Here is a 19,497-nt window from a genome sequence, read left to right as displayed (position 1 = left end):
AGGATTAAGGAAAGGAGGTTCCCTTCTGAACCTGTTTGAAAGAAAACACAGTCTGTAAATGGGCGATCCAGAGTTTAAGAGTGGGGAATAATGAAATAAAGTGTATTATCCAAATTAATGGATATCAATATTAAAACCAGGTGGAAATTGAAACTGTAATTGATTGTAAATATATGACTTCTTATGGGATTTATGTAACCAGAATAAAAGAGCAATAAAATTGTTTCCCCCACCACCACCAAAAAAGGATGGCAACTTATTCAGACTTAAAATTGTGGTTTCATTGTAGCTGCACAGGAATCTTGCTGCAATAGTTGTCACAGCTGATGATGCCCCAGTTTGTGCCGAGGGATCAAATCTGAATAAGCATGATGGGTTGCCGCTTGGGTTGGCCTCATCATGATTGCTATATAGGAAGCCTCATTGCTCAATTCTTGCAGGAGATGCTTTCCATGTGGAGTAGAGACTGAAGTATCCCATAGGAGCACTTCTCTTAACTTTGTAACACATGTAATGGCCCAAGCTTAGCTTTAACGTATAACTACTGAAGCGCTCTTTATACTTTCCCTATTAAGTCAAGAATTTAATAACATTAGGCTATACCTTCTTCACCACAATATGACCATGTTCATCGGTGTACTGCTCCTCTGTTACAGCCTCTGGTGGCATTTCAGGCATATCATCAGCCTAGTGTAAAAAGTACAAAATTCATAAACCGAAGGAGCAGCTTTAAAGAAACGACATAAAAGAAGTTAGTTGGTTACAGTAAGAATAAAAGAAATGAATCAGGAAGGACTGAAGCGAGTTAAACTCTATTAGAAGTTCTGCAAATCAATATTTAAAAGCATGCAAACAAACCTTGAATCAATAGGCAAACAAGAAATAGTCTGACCTAGTAGTAGGCAATGTTGAAGCAGCAAATCAAAATGTTTGTCCTCTCAGTCGGCAGGGGGACATTCTTAAAGTGCACGCTAGAGGAAACCCTATTGGATTTCCCTTGTCCTCCCTTCCCAAATTAAATTGAAAAAGGTTATTTATGTTATTCCATGCATTATTCAAGATCATGCTAAATTCAACAGTGCAATACCAGCCACAGGGTTGCTTTAGGAACAGTCCTTTGGGGAAAGGGTGGGTCGTAGAGGTATATCCACTAATTGCCACTGGCACGTGCAGTAGTTCAGCACTCCTGTACCTGAATAATCACCCGGCGGCGCACGACCCGGGTAGTTACCATCTCTTCCTCATCTGAGCTGGCCTCCAGCTCACCTAATTCCTCTGCTAGCTCCTAGTGGAAGCATGGAAGCATTGCTCTTATCATACCGATATTGCACACGTAAATGAACAGCATTTGGCCATTTTTGCATTAGCAAAGTGAAACTATGGTAATGCCTGCTGGAACAGGAGAAGTAGCTGCATTGCTTCTTGCCGTGGGCAGATCATGACATAGTGAAACTCCCTTTGAATCTGCGATGGCACCGTGGCCTAGTGCAGCCTTAGAAAAACGTTCTGATGCTCTCTTTGAAGTCATGCATTGTGCATGGAGCTTAAATAATTCAGGCATAGTTTAAAATATTTAATTATCTATAAAACTAAAAAGATAAGAGTTTCCAAATACTTGCTAACAACCAACAGTCATACTGCAATTTTGAACTACTAAGTAATTCCTAATAAGCATTAGGCCTCTGTTGTTCCTTTTGCCACATAGTGGCAGAAGATGTGATCTGAAGATCACACATGCATAAGGCAGTATAAGGAACTCCCTTACACTGGGATAATATTGTCAAGCTTGATTGGAAACAGTCCTTTTGTGACATTTGCAAAAACCTATCCCAGCCTTGCAACAGCAGATCCTTCAACAGAAGATACTGGAAACTGAACTGGCCCTCATATGTTTGCTGTTGCTGTCCACTTACTTACCTGTGCTACTCTTCCAATACTTTATCCCTTTCTGGCACTGACTGATACCTAGCACTCAAGAGATAAAGACTTCTACCTAGCACTCAATGTACTAAATAGTAACTTATCACAGTGTGCATGTGACCACTTGGTAAGCCAGCTGTCTATATCACACTGGCAACGGGCAGTGAAAATATTATGTCTATGACTGTAATTCTGTGAACCGCCCAGAGAACTTTGGCTATGAGGCGGTATACAAATGCAATACAATAATAAATAAATAAAATGACTGTATCCACCCGCAGTATCATTTGAAAATGACATATTTGTCTTCCCGCAACATTATCTCCCATTTGTCACACCCTTCTTGTCTCACAATGGGTGGGATTGAATGTCACATGAGTGGACTTCGGCTCACACAACAGGACTTCCCCATCCTCTCCTCTTTTCTCCATGCAGCCCCTGCATGGGCCCCAAATCTGGTCCAAAGAATCCTCCAACCCTCTGGAGCAGATTTGGGGAGCATGTGGGATGTTGCAGAGGGCAGGAGAAATCCGTTCCACTGACAGTTTCCATTCTAGCGGTTTCAGTGTCTCGTTTTTCCAACCCTAAATTAGTTCCATCCTGTTCTGCATCAGTTTGCATCTGTATTCATATGTATTTTATGCACATTTTCCTTATATACACATGTTGTGCAATTTTTCCTAATATACACATTTTGTATTATATTTCTTTGCATGCTGAATATAATACACTTTTTTTGCATGCTGAATTCATTATAAACATTTTTGCATGTGTTTTTTGTTTGGGGAACTGCATCACAAAATCATGAGATGTGAGAATACCGAAGGATAACGGCATTCCAGTTCACATGGCCAGTGAATTTGTTTTTGAAATGTGAATTAAACAAAATTCTCTGCCATCCCTACTCGGCACAGGAAAACAATGGAATATGTAAAGCCCTTAGGTGGCATTTCTAACACCTGCTTACTTGAAAGTAAATTTCACTGAACCCAAAGGGACTTACTTCTGAGTCGACATGTGCAAAATTGTACTGCCAATCTTACTGAATATAGGATGCGCTATCTTTGAAAGCTTTTGTTTAGAAATGATTCTGTTTCTCGAAGGGTGAAACCCTACGGGATGTGCCCTGACTACTTGTAAGCCTCCAAACACGGAGGCTTACGAGTATCCAGTGCAGAGTGGGAGGCATCTCGCACCTCCCACTCTGCATTTTAGTTAGATGGGCAATTTCGCCCATTTAGCATAGGTTTCAGGGAGGGGAAAGGAAGGACGCTGGGGATGACTAGGGTTGTTGCAGATGCCCCCACACACACATCTGGCCCTCACAACCCTAGTTAGATGCGTCTGCCATGTACATGAACCCTCACCCAAGCACTCTCGATCCCGCCACAAGCACTTGGCAACTGCCCGCCCTGGCTTCCCTTTCCCCCCTCATTAGTGGTGGCCACCATTAGCATGGAAGGGGGAAATGTGCAATCTCCAGAGACTCTGGAAATTGCACATTACCCACTGCACAAATGAGGGCCTTAAAGGCCCTATTAATGCAAGGGTAAACAGAAGCCTCCAGAAATTGCACACTTCTCCCCCTGCATTAATGGAGGCCACCATTAACGTAGGTGGGGAAGGGAAGCCAGGGTGGGAGGTTGCCAAGTTCTCGGCAGAGGCTCATGCAGCCTGGCTCGCAGGGATGGGTGGAAGCAGCCAATTTCACCCATCCCTAGGAATGACTGAGGATGCCTTGTAGCCCCATGTCCCCAGTCTCCTCCCTCTCCTAAGAACACCTCCTTTTCCCCATCTGTACCCTTTGTTTTGCAAGCCAAGAGAGGCAGCCAGTGTGGTTCTCTCCACAATGGATACGAGGAAGAGTGGTTAGGGAGCGTAGTTTCCTGGGTCCAAGCTTGGAGCCCTGTGTACAAGCTCAGAGCCAGGAAATCATACCATCCTATGCCCGCCCACCCACCCCAGATACTGCCTAGGGGACATAGGATTGCTCCCTCCACCATTATGGAATGTTTAATTTTGGATTGTTGCTTTGTTCTCATTTAAGTGACAGCAGTTTTGCAGTTGCATTACTGTCTCCTTTTTCATTTCTATGTTATACCTTTGTTTTGCACTCCAGCTTTCTTTCATTTTTATTCTATTTTCATTTGGAACAGGCTTTTAACTAGATATGTATAAAAAGCACAGTTATCCACATGTTTCATTCTTACACTAAGTACTGAATAAGATGATATTAAAGATGGTACTCATCCCAATAATAAACCATCCAAAGAGTGTGAACTTGAGGAGTAAGTACACATTAGTGGTGCTACTTACTTTTTCCAACAATTCTTCTTCATATCTTTCTACCTTGCCTGGATGATCATCAGTTGATTCTACAATCACCAGGCTATTTTTCCTTGGATGCAGATCTTCTTGGAGGAAGTGCTGATCTTCAGGTTCTTGCACAAGGGGTGAATCAGTTCGCTCACTTGATGTTGGGGTATGAAGGTATGGCCTTTCATGATCTTCAGATCCTGCAGTGGAGCCCTCAGATTTTTCACTGGCAATACTTGCTGTTTTTCCATCCTTCGATGCTTGTGTCAGATCTGTTCCAGAAGTTGTGACACTGTGAATTAAAGATTCAAAGAAACTAATTGTTAGAAAAATAAATGTTAAGTTGTACAATAGCGAAGTGCTCAGCATGCCCAAAGAGCATGATCCAGCAGAGTATTACAATAGATAAGGTTGAGAGTTAACAGAGGACAACCCTCACTACTTTAAATTTGCTCAGTCTTCCTCATGCTTGCTTGGAAATATTTTGGAAAGTTCTTCCAAGTACAAAACAGGAATCTAACCATATACAGGAGGTTGCCTTAAATCAGGTCTGATTATTTATCCATGCAGCCCAGTATTGTCTACTTTGGTTAACAATCTTATCCATCACCCTGTCCTAAGGATGTTTTTTTTTAACTAGAGATGCAAGAGATAGAATCTGGGACCATCTGCACACAAAGCAGGTGCTCCACTAGTGGAACATGTCTGTCCCCCACCCCACACTTTTTTTTTTAAGGCATAGACACCCTGACCCTTCTAGCAGCAGTTCCATAGGGATTTGAACCAGCCACCACAGGACGAGAGAGCAGGAAGGAACAAATGCCACTGAGGAGATTCTTTTAACCCTCTTCTTGTGGCCAATTTACCACACCTACCATAGCAGTAGCCTATTTGAGTGTATTTAATTTAGGTGTTATATTCTCAGGGTGTCTTCACATCGCAACACAGGTGGGAAACCTGTGGCCCAAAGGCCACATGCAGCCCTTACCACTCTCCAAGTGGCCTGTGGAGCCACTTTTCCCTGCTGCCCACCTCTGTGCTGCCACAGCTATTAGCATTTAATGTTCCTTCCTCCAGCCCTGTTCCAGTGATCCTGATGCAGGCAAGTTCTCTGTTTCCCTGCTGCTACTAGAATTAATTACTGCACCAAAGTCCTTTGGACTGCAGTCGCTAACACTCTGTAAACCAAATTTGTCTAGGGCTTGAAATCTTGCAATTTGAAAACATTTGATCACATTACAATGCAATTTCTATTATTTCTGCTAAATTAGTGGATCTAAAATTATTCGAGTCTCATTAGACTAGAGGTAGGCCACCTTTTTCGGGCCTGTGCACACGTGTGACAATTTTTCTTGGGCCCACGGGCACATTTTCTTGCCCCCCCCTTCCAAGGTCCCCACATTTCTTGCTCCCCTTCCTCCTTCCTGCTAGGTGCTTCCTTTCCCTGCTGCCTCTTTCTTATCCCCCACCTCCCACTGCTTCAGCCTCACTACCTTCCTTCTCACCCCCATTGTTCTATTCCACTCACCACCACCCCACTGCCATGTCTGCTTCCCACTGTGCTCACCTCAGATCAGGAGATAAGACTCCAAATCTGTTGACTTCCTGCTTCCTTACTGCTGAGAGCGGTGGGAGGCAGAAGTGGGGATGACAGCAATGGGGGGGGGGGGTCCTGGCAGGGGGGTCCTTCTGAGTGCCAGAGTGTTTCAGTCCAATTCAGATCCCTGAATTAGTCTGAAGCTTATATCGCATTTCATAAAACTGCTGTCAAATGCAGCAGGATTCTGTAAAATATTTCCATCCAGTCTTTTTGTTTGGTTGTAACAAGTTATCTACAATTATTCCTAAGTTCTCATTTAAGAAACCTATGCTTGATAATATTTAAATTATTATTTTTTCTCTTTTGTGCTTTGGAAATTACTTGGCTCATCTGTGTTTGTTTGTTTTTTCTGGCTGAAGCTGAAATATCTCTAATCAAATCGAGGTGTGTGGGGTTTTTACTAGGCATAATCACGTGGTCCTTTTTTCTTTTTTCTTTGAACATCTCTGCAGGAAGAAGAACATGCATCTCTTAAAAGCTGCAGTGCTTCAAACCAATTAGTGGTTCCAATAAATAAATAAATTGTATTATCAGTTCCATGATCTAAAAAGCACTGTCTTTTCTGTGTTTTTTATAGAGATTAAATGAACATAAAGTACATTTTTGTCAAGATGCCATAGTTTTGGCCTGCCATTTTGGGATTCTTACAAGTATTCCTGTGTAACAGCAGACAAATCTTCTGTAAGTGCATGAGGTTTCCCTGAGAATTCAGCTTCCACTCGATCTTTGTGTGCTTGGCGTAGGAGTTCTACAACAGATACATCTGCCTCAGCCCTGGGTGTGCCTTCATGAAAGGATGAGTAGCTGACAGAAATGTCTTCTTCAGAGACAAGAGGAGGTTGATCAGACTGCTCACTGTCTTTAGAAAAGGAATGCTCTTCCTCCTTCTTATCTCTTGTGCTGTACAGATCTTCATGGAGTGCAGAAAACCCTACAGGCAAAGTAAATAAATAATCATTATTTGGCCTTTCCATGTAAAGTAGAGAGGTCTACTTTATATAGAGATGCAGGTTTTTGGTGATGTGGTGAGGAGCACAGGTTTCAAGTAATGAGACACTATACACAAACAGTTCCCCACATCGAGTTTTCAGAGGGCAAATTAAAAGTTTCTCTCTTCTGTTAAGATCTATTTCTGCTCATGCTATGTGTTCAGATTTCTGCTCATGCTATGTGTTCAGCTTGCTCATGACTCCAGCCAAGCCTGTCCATGAAAAAGCATTTAGAGGTTATCCTAGAATTCATGTTTACCACTTGAAATCTCAACACAAAGACTTAATACTGGATGACTCACATCTGAATGTCTCAACTGCAAATATTGAAAAGCATTGTGTTTGCTGTGATATGTGTTGACCTGAAGGCTTTATCGATGGTGCGTGATCTTAGATTGTTATCTCATATGAGATAATGAGTTACTGAGTAATGAATATGCATGTGTGAGCTCACCCTTACCTTCACTGTGATCCAGTCCCATTGTTTGTTCGATTTCTGCATAAGTGCGACCATGATCTCGGGATATTTCCACGCTACTCTCCATTAGGTGAACAATATCCATGCGATTGATTTTTGTAAGACATTCAGTAAGACTTGAATCTGTGATATGGAAGAGATAGCCTTTATCTGAGCTATGTGCACTCTCTCTCCTGTTCTCCAGATTCACAGAGTTATAGCAGAACACAGTATATCTCAGCAATCAGAATTATCATTGTGAATCTGAAGATGAATGACCCATGCTTACATATATGTATATGATATGATGTGAGCTCTTTCTCGTCTGAGTTTACTCCAGGCCCTTGAGAAAGACAGGTTGCTTACCTGTAACTAATTGGTGTTCTTCACGTTATCATTTGTGCAGTTATATGTTCCATGTGTGGGTTCTCCACCTATGAAGAGCTCATTCCAAGAATGTTCTAGAGCCCTCAGAAGGGAGATAACTCACTTCCCTTAAGAGAAGGATTTTTAAGAACAATTCCACACATATAGTAATACAATTGAGTGCAAGCTCCACTGGCAGTAATCTTGGAAGCATCCTTAGCAGCCAGCTCTGATGCAGACATCAGCATCAGCGGAGGGGTTGATACTTCAGCCATCATTTCTTCTATACCAGGGGTGGGCAACTTTATTTATTTATTTATTTATTTAATTACATTTATATACCGCCCCACAGCCGAAGCTCTCTGGGCGGTTTACAACATTTTAAAATAGTAAACATTAAAAGTATACAATTTAAAAACACACACACACACACATAAAAACAGTATAAAAACAACAGTATCCATTTAAAAACAACAATTGTGGGGTCCATTAAAAACAAACTTAACGTTGTTAAATGCTGTTAAAATGCTGTTAAAAATGCCTGGGAGAAGAGAAAAGTCTTGACCTGGCGCCGAAAAGATAACAATGTTGGCGCCAGGACTTGTGGTCCTTCAGATGTTTTGGCCTACACATCCCATCAGGCCTATCCAGCATAACGAATTGTGAGGAAAGATGGATGCTGTAGACCAAAACATCCAAAGGGCTACAAGTTGCCAACTCATGCTCTATACTCATGGCCTGAATCTCCATGGACTGACTGCTGGTAGTAGCTCCAAGTGCTTCCCCCCTCCAAAGGGGAGGCTTGAAATGTAGATGAAGGTTTGCTTCTGGTATTTTTTGCAGTATGCTCAAGATTCCATCTTATGTTTTCCACTAAAACAAAGTAAACAACAGTCATGTCCACCCAAAATGGGTACTTTCCTACCACAAACTTGCATTTCCTGAATTGTACCTGCTGAACCATAGACATGCAGGAGCATTAAACAAACAAAGATGAAAAGACAAAAAACATGGTTCTAACTTCTTCTTTTAAAAAACCTTCAGAAACAAGAAAAAGAAAAGGACAGTTCCTTAAATAGTGATTAATTAATGGAAAAGAGCTCACTGAGAAGAAACCTCTACAGATAAAATTCTCTGAGCTACTGAAGCCATGGCAGTCAGAAGAAAACCGAGTGGGAAGATGCTGACTCTATCTCTTTGCATATGGGGATAGAGAAAAATCTCTCCAGGACTTGGGCAAGAGTGCCAACTTCCTTCAGGGAGCTCTATAAAGTGCAGGCCCAAGACACATATGTGAGATTGTACAGAGACCACAAAGAACAGCCTCTCAAGAGGAGACTCCAACCTGACTCTGCCTGATATGCAGATACAGATGCAGGCAAAGCATAATTTTGCTTAGTTGCACTGCAATATGAACTAAGTCCTAACATAGATCACGCTAGCAGAAGTTGGGGATCTGATGAAGGGCCAAGCCAGATGAGAATGGAGATTCATGATGGCATCCCCCATCTCTTTATATTTTGGTAAATAACAGCTGTAGGATGAGGGATGATTTAGGACAGGATTGTGGAGCTGGAGAATAGGCTAATCCTCACCCCCTTGCACCATTGTCTCCATTAAAATCATGCCCCACCAAGCTCTTATTTGCCCTGTCAAAGAAAACCTTTGTGTACAGCAGGAGTGCAAAGAGCACAGCCTGTGGTCCTCAAAAGGCCTATGTGGTGGTCCCTCAGCTGAGATCAAAATAAGCAGGGTGGCATTGTCAGAAAAAGGGGTAACACAGGAAGTGCTTATAGAACAACTTACAAAATGATAAATGGACACCTCCCTGCCACTGCCAGTAATTCCTTCCTCCATTCATTTTGGCGGATAAATGTCCTCAGTGACCCTGATAATACTTCCATCATTACCTCCTCTCATCTGGTGACTTCCATTGCTACTCTGGCAACAGGGCTTCTATGGCAGGAACGGAACCGCACAGCCCTCTGGGAATGTCTTCCAGAGTGTCACCTGGAAGATGATCTACCCAAAGCACCGGGTGGATTTTCTCTGGACCCACTGCATTTCTCTGAGTGTGGATCTCTTTCGGGTGGTAATTGCCTTCTTAGCTGTAGATGCTCTATATGCCAATATCTAAAAATTCTTTATAGCAGATGTACAGGTCTTGTTGGAATGTGTGTGTGTTCATAAATATATGTATGGGAGCATACCCCATAGCAATGTATACTCTCTAGGCTCCTTTAGAAGGGAGCAAAATGCAGTATTTTCTAAAAAGAAAAGAAAAGCATACCAGTAGCATGTTTCCCATCCCTTTCCAGCCAGTATTTCAGCAGTGCATGACTCTGGTCCTGTAGTGAGTTAGGATTCTCAATTCGGATCTGATGAATTTGTTCTTCTGTGAAATCCAGTTCTCTTGCTAGTTCTGTAAACACAAATTATTCTAATAATGTTTAATAGTGGTGCTGCCTTTTAAATACTTAACACTTAGTATTTTTAGGCTGCAACCTTATACAGGCTTACCTTGGAGAAAGACACACTGAAAACAATGGGACTTCTGAGCAGGCATGTATAAGATTGTGCTGTTGTGTTTAAAGTGCTTCATATAACTACTCTGTAAGATATGGTGGTATTATTACACGTTATTGTAGATATGTGCCTGAGGCCGTCCACTCAGTTCACTGCAAAGGGTACTTATGAACTAAGGATTTCCTTGATCACAGTTCAGGTGTGGCCACTAACCTACACTTGCTCTCTACTGCATGTTATGTTCATTTAGTATATTCTCTCTAGACTCAAGGTCTTTTATGAAACTTGCTTCTTTCTGAAACCAGCAACCTTCCATTTTATGGGAAATGTATTGGCAAGATTTCTGCAAAACTTGTAACAAAACATGTAAATAGGATCTAAACCTTCAGTCCTCAGTAAGGAGCTGTAATTCAAGATAAACAGACATGGGGGAAATGGTAACAGTGTCACTGTCCTAATGATGCAAAGAAATGTCACAACCACAGAGAAATAGTTGTAATCTCAACTAGACACAAGTTTACCTGTCCAGCTGAATCCAAGATGATCAGCGATATGTGCTAGTCTTTCCTCTATCCTTTCTTGATCATCCTGTTGATCTAAAATAAGGTCAAATAAAAGACATTTAAAAACACATGTAAAATTGATCTGCCTTTATAAAGGAGACTCCACAAAATAAGGCCAGTGTTTTTTAATGGTAGCTGCTTGAAAGGGAGTCAGAGGGCCTTGGTAAGTGACTAGACTGGGAATTCAGCACTTTATTAAGAATGGCCACTTTTTTTTTCTTTTTTTTTTAAAGTGCCTTAATAAGATACTGGAGGCTTTAGAAACACTGACCTAAATTTTATTTTGGAGCTCCTAATATGTTCCCATACATTTAAAATAAAGCAAAACAAAGGGAGAGGTAAATATTTTGCTAGGGCAAGAAATGCATTTCCATGCCTCTTCAGTTAATGGCAAATGGCCATCAAACACACATTTGCGGTTCTAGGTTTGGCTTCTGTAGTTTCCTTTCAAACACTGAGTCATATTTTTAAGCCACAGTAGTGAAAAAGAATCCTAAGTTTCTATCTATGCATAGCACATTGGCATTTAGCAGCTTTCATTTAATTTTTTTCCTAGAATTTCCCACTATGTACAAAGTAAGCATGGAAAAGCAAGAGCACACTTCTTCTCAGGACTATTTGCATCAAAGCAGCAAGAACGAATAGTCCCAACAGCCAATTCAACACCAGCAGAGTTTGAGTTTTTGTTTTCCCGTCTATGCATTTTGGATCGTATGAAAAGCCAGATAGGAAAGTATGCTCAAAAAACAATTACTTATTGTTTCTTATTGTTCTTCAGCACTATTATAGGAAGTTTTAAAAAATGGATATAACATTGGTTACTGAATTTAACAGGATTAAGTCCATAAATTCAGTGACTGAACAATTAATTTTGTCAAACAAAGCTGCAACAACAACGAAAGTATAATATTTTTGGATTCTAATGACATTTGCTTTTGGCACAGATAAATGGATCTGCTTATTCAGAATTACAGTAATCTTACCTGGTTTTTCTGTGTCAAAAGTATTTCATGAGAAAGAGACTGAACTAGAGCGAAGAAAAATCAAAAACCAAAACTTGCGTGGTCAGCTGTACTACAAGTTAAATAATAATGCTGTAAGTTTGTTAGTGTTAAACAACATCAACAAATGTTGTGTGCCTTTAAAAACAAAATTCTATTTTTTTATATTTATGCTTTCCACAAGCCTTTGCAGTGTGCAATCTTGAGATTGTTTCAGGGACAGTAAAAGACGTATATAACACAAAACAAACAGAGCTTACACAAAACACATTAACAATCACGGGAAGCTTAAAAAAGAGACACACAAACCACACACAAAAAGCAAGGGGAGAGAAGAGAAGAGACGACGAGCAAAGAATTGCGATTCATGACATGCGTAGCAAAGGGAATCCCAATGGCTGGCAAATACCTTCAACATGATCAGGGACATTTTCATCAGGAATACGTTCAATCAGAGTCTCAATAGACTCATCCCAAATGGGCCTGGTGTCAAAGATGTCCTCGGCAACTGACTGCTGGGTCTCAATGGATGGCACATTTTCAATAACCGAAACTTCTAGGGCACTACTACTTTCATCATCTGAAACTAATTCTTGTTCTCTCTCTGACTGTGTGAGTCTATCCACTAACTTGGAAGCTTCATCGCTAATCTCTTCAAAGAATTCTATGGAGTTTTTGTAAAGGTCAAAAAAATGTTCCTTACTTTCTTTTGTGGGACTAACATCATTGCGGGAAGCTGAGGTGCTTCTGCTCTTAACGGGCAATCGCGAAGAAAATATCTTTGGCCGTGCAGTCGTCAGCTCATCTGATTCTAGCTCAAGCTTCATCTCACCCACCCTCTCTCTGGTCTCTGCTTCTGCCTCAGCATAGCTTCTAGCTTTGACTAGATGCTTAGCCTTTGAATCCATGGAGGCACTTGCATCAGATTCAGATTTGCTCCTAATGTCTTGCTTTACAGGTAGTTTGCATGTCATGTCAAGGGCTTTAGATGACTCTGACTTCCAAACAGGTGTCTCAGTGTACATACACTCTTGCTCAACTCTTTGGAACATTGCTTTGACTGGGATTTTAGACTTTGGTTTGGATGGATCATCCTGTGATTCTTCTAGGTTGTCTACAAAGCCATCAGAAGGAAGGCTCTCAGGTTCTGATTGCGGTAATGAGTGGGATGGAATGGGAGCTGTCCTAATGGGAATTTTGGATTTGCTCTCAGAAGAAGGCACACTCTCCATGTCAGCAGTAGGGATTTCTATCACAGATTTTTGCTCCTCTGGTGAGGAGTCTGGGGAATCATCTTCCTGCTCACCATATACAGACCTAGTGACTGTTGAAAAATTTAACTGTACATGAATCACAGTCTCCTCGGGAGAGAGAGGGCAAGGCACCTGGGAGGTATCAAACATGTCACCGGTGTCAACCCTAGAGAAGGGGTCAACATCAGAAGCAGCAGTTTCTTTTTTTGGTGATTTTGAAGAGGCTGAAATGCCCATTTTAATAGGAATTCTAGATTTAATATCCCCTTTTGTGCTGTATAAGCCACTGGTGTCATCCTCAGATACAGCTATGAGCGCATCTTTTAAAGGCATCTCTGCTTCACCCAATTCAGAAGATACAAAGGGAACCAAGGGTTGCTCCTCCTGCGAGCATTCTAGGCTTTCAGCTTCTCTCATTTCTTCAGATAACGACACCTCTTCCTGAGACTGCTGTCCCATTTGGAAAAAGTGTAAGTTTTCATCAGAATAATCCCTCTTGGTCATGTCTATGGCACCACTCCTCGTCATTTCAAACAGTTTTCCTTCCTGGAAAAGAAAAGGGTTTTGTTCACTGGTAGGTGTCCCTTCTTCTGTGGGAGTCCTGGCTGGTGTTGTATCAGGTGTGGTGCCTTGTGATCTCCTGTCTACCATTAAGCCGAATATCCTTTGTTCTTCCTCTTTCACCCGAGCTTCAAAAGCGTCATCATCTTCACGTATTTGACTCCATTTATCAGAATCCACATCTGTCCTGGTTATGATCACTTGGCTGATTATTTTCTCAGCTTCCTCCCTGATATCTTGTAGAGCAGCTTCATCTAATGATGTGGGAACTGGTGCTGAAGGCATTGGAGTTGATTTTTCCTGAAAGATATCTACATGCTTGGATTCTATCTCCATGTAGATCTCTTCCGAGGTGTGAACCTCAGAACCTACTGATGCTGGTCTACAAAGGGAGCTTGTTGCTGTTGTTACTTCTTCAACAGAGTGATCCTCCCCAGATGACTGGCCTATTGTCCCTAAATCAGTTCCTGTACTAATTTCAGTGCTAGTAAAAAAATGCTGTGAAGGGACATTTTCATAAGGGCTTGTTATAGGCAGAGCACTACTTTCATCAACATCTTCAACATAACCTTCACATTCACCCTTGTGGGTGGTTAGAGATGAATATTCTGTGGAGTGCTCTGCACTACAAAAATCCCTTTGTGCCATCTCAAAACCTTTGTCATTTTCAGCCAAATCACTTCCCAAAGGGAAGTGAACAGGTGAAACAGCCATAGCCAATTCAGTTTGGGATATACAACAATGAGTCATACCAGGTACACAGGAGCCCTCTGTAGTTCCCATAGTAACTATGTCTTTCTGTGGTACCCCATCAGATGCTGCAGCATCTTTTTCAGAATCATCCTGGTGGTCCAATGCCCCTGAGGTTTCATATAACTCAGTTACTTTGGGGGCATCATCACCAACAGAATGGTAGAAAGACTCCTCTGGCTGCATCATAGGGCCGTTAGGACTAACTGTGTCACTCTCATCTGTGCTGTAGCACTTGGATTCGCTAGCCTGTGCTATGATGCTAGCATCAGAGGCTAGCGACGTATCACCAGACATTTTGGTTTCCTCTGTAGGTTTATCTGATTCTGTATTATCTTCTTCAGTGCTGAATGCGTGTTGCTTGGACTCAATAGGCTGAAACTCTGTTTCTTCAGGACTGGAACTGGAATCCATATTGCAAAGATGGGGTGAAGGAGGCTGCACTCTAATTACAGGCTCCATTAACAGCCCAGAGTCAGCTTCTTTTTTCAGCTTTGTTAATTCTGGCTCACTCTCTGAAGAGGAAGACGTCTTTCTAGATTCAACTACAGAAGTCACCACAGTAGGTATTTCATTGTCTTCTACAGTTGCTGAGGGTGCAGTTTCAAGTTCAGAAGCAGCTTCCAAATCAGAAGCTGAAGCAACATCATCTTGTTTCGAATCCTTTTTGTAGTCCCTTTTCTGTTTTGCTTCTTGTTCCAGCTCATCAAACATTTTTATTTTGGTCACCATTTTAAACATCTCTTCTTCTGGTGTGAACCTTTTCTTTGGCTCACCTTCCGAATCATCCTCTGCCTCTTCACTGACTTCAGGAATTGCAGCGGACTTCTGTATATTTGACAGCACCTGTGAATCTGTCACTTTTGGAGTGATTTCATAACTAATTTCCTCAGAGCTAGGAGTCTCGGGTGAAAGAGGGCTTTTCCCAGAGCTCTCCATGAGAGATGTTTGTTCTAAACTGTCATCTTCAGCACTCCCATCGGGGTCACGTAAAAGCCTAGATCGCACAGGGGCCAGCTCTGGGAAGTTTTCCGCTTTGGTAAGGGCAGCTTGAATGGGACCAGGTCCTGGAAGGATGCCAGTCTCTGTTTTCTGTTCTACTGGGCTGCTTTCCAGAGAATCGCGGCATGGGGATTCTTTGGTGGGACTAGGCTCAAGGGAATCGGGTGTTTTATGTGAGGAATTGTCTTCTAGCACTGGGCTTGCTTCCAGTGAATCTTTATGGCTTATAGCTATGGATTCATCTGCAACTGGGCTAAGGCCTTCACTGTCATGACTAGGAAGTGAAAGCTCCAGTCCTCTGCTAATGGCGTGGTGCTCAAAGGATATGTTCTCATCTTTCTCTAAAGAAGAACCGTGTATTTCAGGTAACTTAATCAAATGTCCTTGATCAACAGCTATAGGTAACTCATCCCTAACAGCATCTTTATTCATCAAAGTTGAGCTAGAATCTGTACATATTTCAGTTCCTTCTTTGGAGGTTGAAACTCGTAGTTCTTCTGACATATGGTGGGATTGGGACTCTGAGGTCTCTGTGATCACTTTTAGGTCTTTGTCAGCAACAGTCCTTTCAGTTGTTGTTATTGTTGGAGAAAGTCCCTTTGGCGAATGCGTCTCTGCTGTTCTCTGCACTGCACTGGCTAGTTCTGTTTCCTCCATCTCTTCCGCAGTTTCTGTTTTCTTTGGTGAGAACGAGAGGCTCTCGGGGCTTGTTTCTGGAGTTTCTGCCAAGCCCTCATGCTTATAACTTTCCTCAGAGCTGATCTGAGGGGTTCCATCAAGCAGGCTACCAATTGGAGAATCTGCTATGCCTTCATGTTTAAGGCTTTCTGAGCTGCCATCCAAAGCACCACTTTGCAAGGAGAGAGCGGGCAAAAACCCATCTTTCACACATTCTGATGGAAATGTAACATTGAATGGACTGGTCAGAACTTGATCTAAGTGAAGCTCACCTTCCTCGGTAATGGAAATGTGCCGGAACTGTTGATATTTATCATTATCCTCAAGCTCTTCTTTTATGACATCAGAAAAATCTGTCGATGTTTTTCTGTCTGGACTGATCTGGAGGTCAGTATCCCCTTGGTCATCAAATGTCAGGACTACTTCCTTGGAACTTTCATCAGAAGCGACTGGAGATTTTTTCCCTGTGGCTTTGTTACTCTGCTGTTTTGTCTGCTGTGTGGCTAACTCTTTCTTCAGAGTTCTACTAGGAGTACTATGTGCCTCTTTTTTCAATTGCAAACCTACCTCTGCCTGAGTCTCCTGGCCCTTTTTGGTTTTAGGGCTGTCTTTTTTGTGTGTGTCTCTCTGTGTCAATGCCTGCTTCTTTTCACTCTCTGCCTGAGCAGCTCCTTTTTTAGTCACCTCTTTCTCAGAAGCCTGCTGCTTCTGCTTCATAGATTTATGCTCAAAAAGTCCAGCCTTATTCTTTGATGGGTCTTGACCTGATTGGAAGGCTTTCATCAGTTCACGAACAGACATAGTCTCTTCCAGTCTTTCTGTTTTGGAAGATGGTGAAACAGGTGGCTTCTTGGCTGTGGGAGAAACAGGTGGCTTCTTAGTTGTGGGAGAAACAGGTGGCTTCTTGGTTGTGGGAGAAGGAGGTGGCTTCTTAGTTGTGGGAGAAGCAGGTGGCTTCTTAGTTGTGGGAGAAACAGCTTGTTTCTTAGCTGTGGGAGAAACAGCTGGCTTCTTACCAGAGGGAGACGACAGTTTTGAGGGAGATGCCGCCATCTTTGAGGCAGAGGGAGAAGCTGGAGCCTTTGTGGCAGGGGGAGAAGCTGGGGCTTTTGTTTTGTAAATAATTTTTTTAACTTGTGATGGCTTTGTAACAGGCTTCTCAGTTGTCCCTTCTTTTCCTGGGACCCGGACAGGCAATTTTGAACGACCTTTTTGCTCATCTTCCACTCGTTTCTGAAGGGCTTTCACTTTATCTTTGATCGAGCCAATAGGAGTCTCTTCTATCACAGGAGACACAGCAGTTGCCTTGGTAGGTTCTGCAGGGGCTAACCCCGCTTCTTCATCTAAAGATTCCTCTGAGCTGAACTTCGTTATTCCAGAGCATTCTTCCTTTCCTTTGGTTTCTTCATCTTTTGGCTTTTGTTTATCTTTTAATTTCTTCCTAACTGGTTTTTTAATTTCCAAGGTAGGTTTGCGTAGGCCTTGCTTCTCTTCTCCATCACCTGTTTCAGAACCTCTGCTTACAACAACAGCTTCAAATCTCTCTTGTACAAAGTCTTCTTGAAATGGCTGTGGCTGCACTTCGTTCAAAGACACATAAACCTTTAGATCCTCGCTGAGGTAGTCTATCATTCCTGTTATGTCTTTTGTTTCTTTTTCTGTTTTTCCTTTGGTTATTCTACTTTCTACACAGACAGGCTCAGTGACTTCCAAAGGAACATTTTGTTTGGCCTCTTCAATTTCTTCATCACTTACAATAACCCATTCTTCTTCTTCTACCAAATGTTTTCCAGAACTGGACCTCCGAAGAACTCGCTCTTCTTTGGGGCAGCTTCCACTTCTCAGAATTTCATTTACTTTTTCCAAATCCTCTTTAACTCTTTCCACAATTTCAAATGGTTCTCCAGGCTCTTCATCAGCAGCTTTCACAAGATCTTTCACTTTAATGGAGCCTGACTTTTCAGAAGAGTCTGTTGTCAAGATGGCAGTCATTTTTATCAAATCTTGTTTCATCTCAGAGACTTCAGATAGCAAGTCTGGGCTGGCTAGGACAGGAACTTCATTGACAAGGTGACTTTTCAGGATAGATGTTTCTGTAGATTCTGTTTCATCATCATCTTTGATGCAAATGGGGAAAAACATTGAAAATAAATGGAAATCGAAAATAGAGATTGAAAAATGTAATCAGGACTGTAATGACTGTCTTTGATTGCAGCGGTAGGAGGGTCAACAAAATGGTCTGGGTATGGTGGATCCACAAATCTGAGGGTGAAAAAAAAAAGCAAAGCAAAGCTAACAGGGGGAAAACCAAAAAAGAAAGTGGGCAGGAAATAACTTGCTTAGTTTTTGCAGTACAGCACACCCACACATACAACACCAAAGCTTTTATAAACCAAAGACACCATAAAAATGAAGGCGGGGAAGAAAAAGAAACAGTGGAATTTACAGAAAGATAGGCATCTCAAGATTGTTCAGATGTTACAGATCAATGTTCAAATAAAAACAGAGAACAAAGGGGTAGGCGGGGGTGAGGAGACTTTAATTGGTTGAAAGTTGATCTCCTCAAAGAGAAAGCCAGTGGTAGCAAACTTCAGAACCAAAATTAATTGTACGGATGTAAACTTTTGTTTAATAACCAAAGTAAAAATAAATCTGTATTTACATTTAATTCTGCAATGCTCTACAATAAATGAAATACATTGATATCTGAGGCAGCTGCAAACCGGCATTTCATCTAAGGGGAATTTTACATCCAAATGATGACACACACAGAGAGAATATTATTTCAAGAGGCATGGTCCTTTCATTTGAACAGCCTCATTATTCAAATAAATAATGAATAAATCAAGGGAAAGAAATAATAATAATAATTAATAATAATAATAATAATTAATAATAAACAAGTAGGAAAGAAAATTTAAATAGTGACTAGCTCAACAGAGAATTCAAAGGTTAGGGGAAAAATGTAATGCATGGCAACCAAAAACATTCACACAGGACACATACGTACACACACAGACACAAGCATACACACAATATATATGTAAGCCAAGTTATTTCCATGCAAAGCAAAGCTGTTGCATACATTGCAGGGTAAGTATCCTTACATTTAAAAACAACAACAAAGCCTAGATGGTTACAAATGAAAAAGGCATAAAATCATGTGTAATATACTGTGGTGAAGTATTTTTTATATATATATATATATCCAATATATTCAATATTTGGTTTGGAAATAATTTACAACATGGCAAGATAGAAGGAGGAACAGATTCGCAGTAAAGCTCACAATGGGGAAATTATGAACTTTACTATCTATCATTCAGTTTTTCAACGTACTAAGTGTTTGGTGGGTGGGAACTAAGGGCAGACAAGAGAGGGAATTTTGTCTCTCTAGTTTGTTCTGGGGTTATAAGTTCAGGCCCCTGACTGGAGTCAGGTTTTTATTTATTTATTACATTTATATACCGCCCCATAGCCAAAGCTCTCTGGGTGGTTTACAAAGGTTAGTGTTT

At 41.5% G+C, this 19,497-nt stretch overlaps 1 protein-coding gene across 1 annotated transcript in view; it reads right to left on the bottom strand.

Annotated features, from left to right (window-relative positions):
* ANK2 (ankyrin 2) overlaps positions 1–19,497 on the bottom strand; it is a 169,248-nt gene that overhangs the window by 13,864 nt on the left and 135,887 nt on the right. The window contains exons 39-46 of the mRNA XM_063136104.1: positions 12,148–18,099; positions 10,696–10,770; positions 9,939–10,070; positions 7,286–7,426; positions 6,485–6,767; positions 4,237–4,528; positions 1,193–1,285; positions 604–687 (exon numbers count right to left, since the gene is read on the bottom strand). Of these exons, the coding sequence (XP_062992174.1) occupies positions 604–687; positions 1,193–1,285; positions 4,237–4,528; positions 6,485–6,767; positions 7,286–7,426; positions 9,939–10,070; positions 10,696–10,770; positions 12,148–18,099 (7,052 nt within the window). The remainder of the gene's footprint in view (positions 1–603; positions 688–1,192; positions 1,286–4,236; positions 4,529–6,484; positions 6,768–7,285; positions 7,427–9,938; positions 10,071–10,695; positions 10,771–12,147; positions 18,100–19,497) is intronic.

This window comes from Elgaria multicarinata, chromosome 10, assembly GCF_023053635.1.
Source record: "Elgaria multicarinata webbii isolate HBS135686 ecotype San Diego chromosome 10, rElgMul1.1.pri, whole genome shotgun sequence".
Taxonomy (NCBI): Eukaryota; Metazoa; Chordata; class Lepidosauria; order Squamata; family Anguidae; genus Elgaria; species Elgaria multicarinata.
The sequence above is the reverse complement of the archived record's forward strand: the minus strand, read 5'-3'. Positions and strand labels throughout refer to the sequence as shown.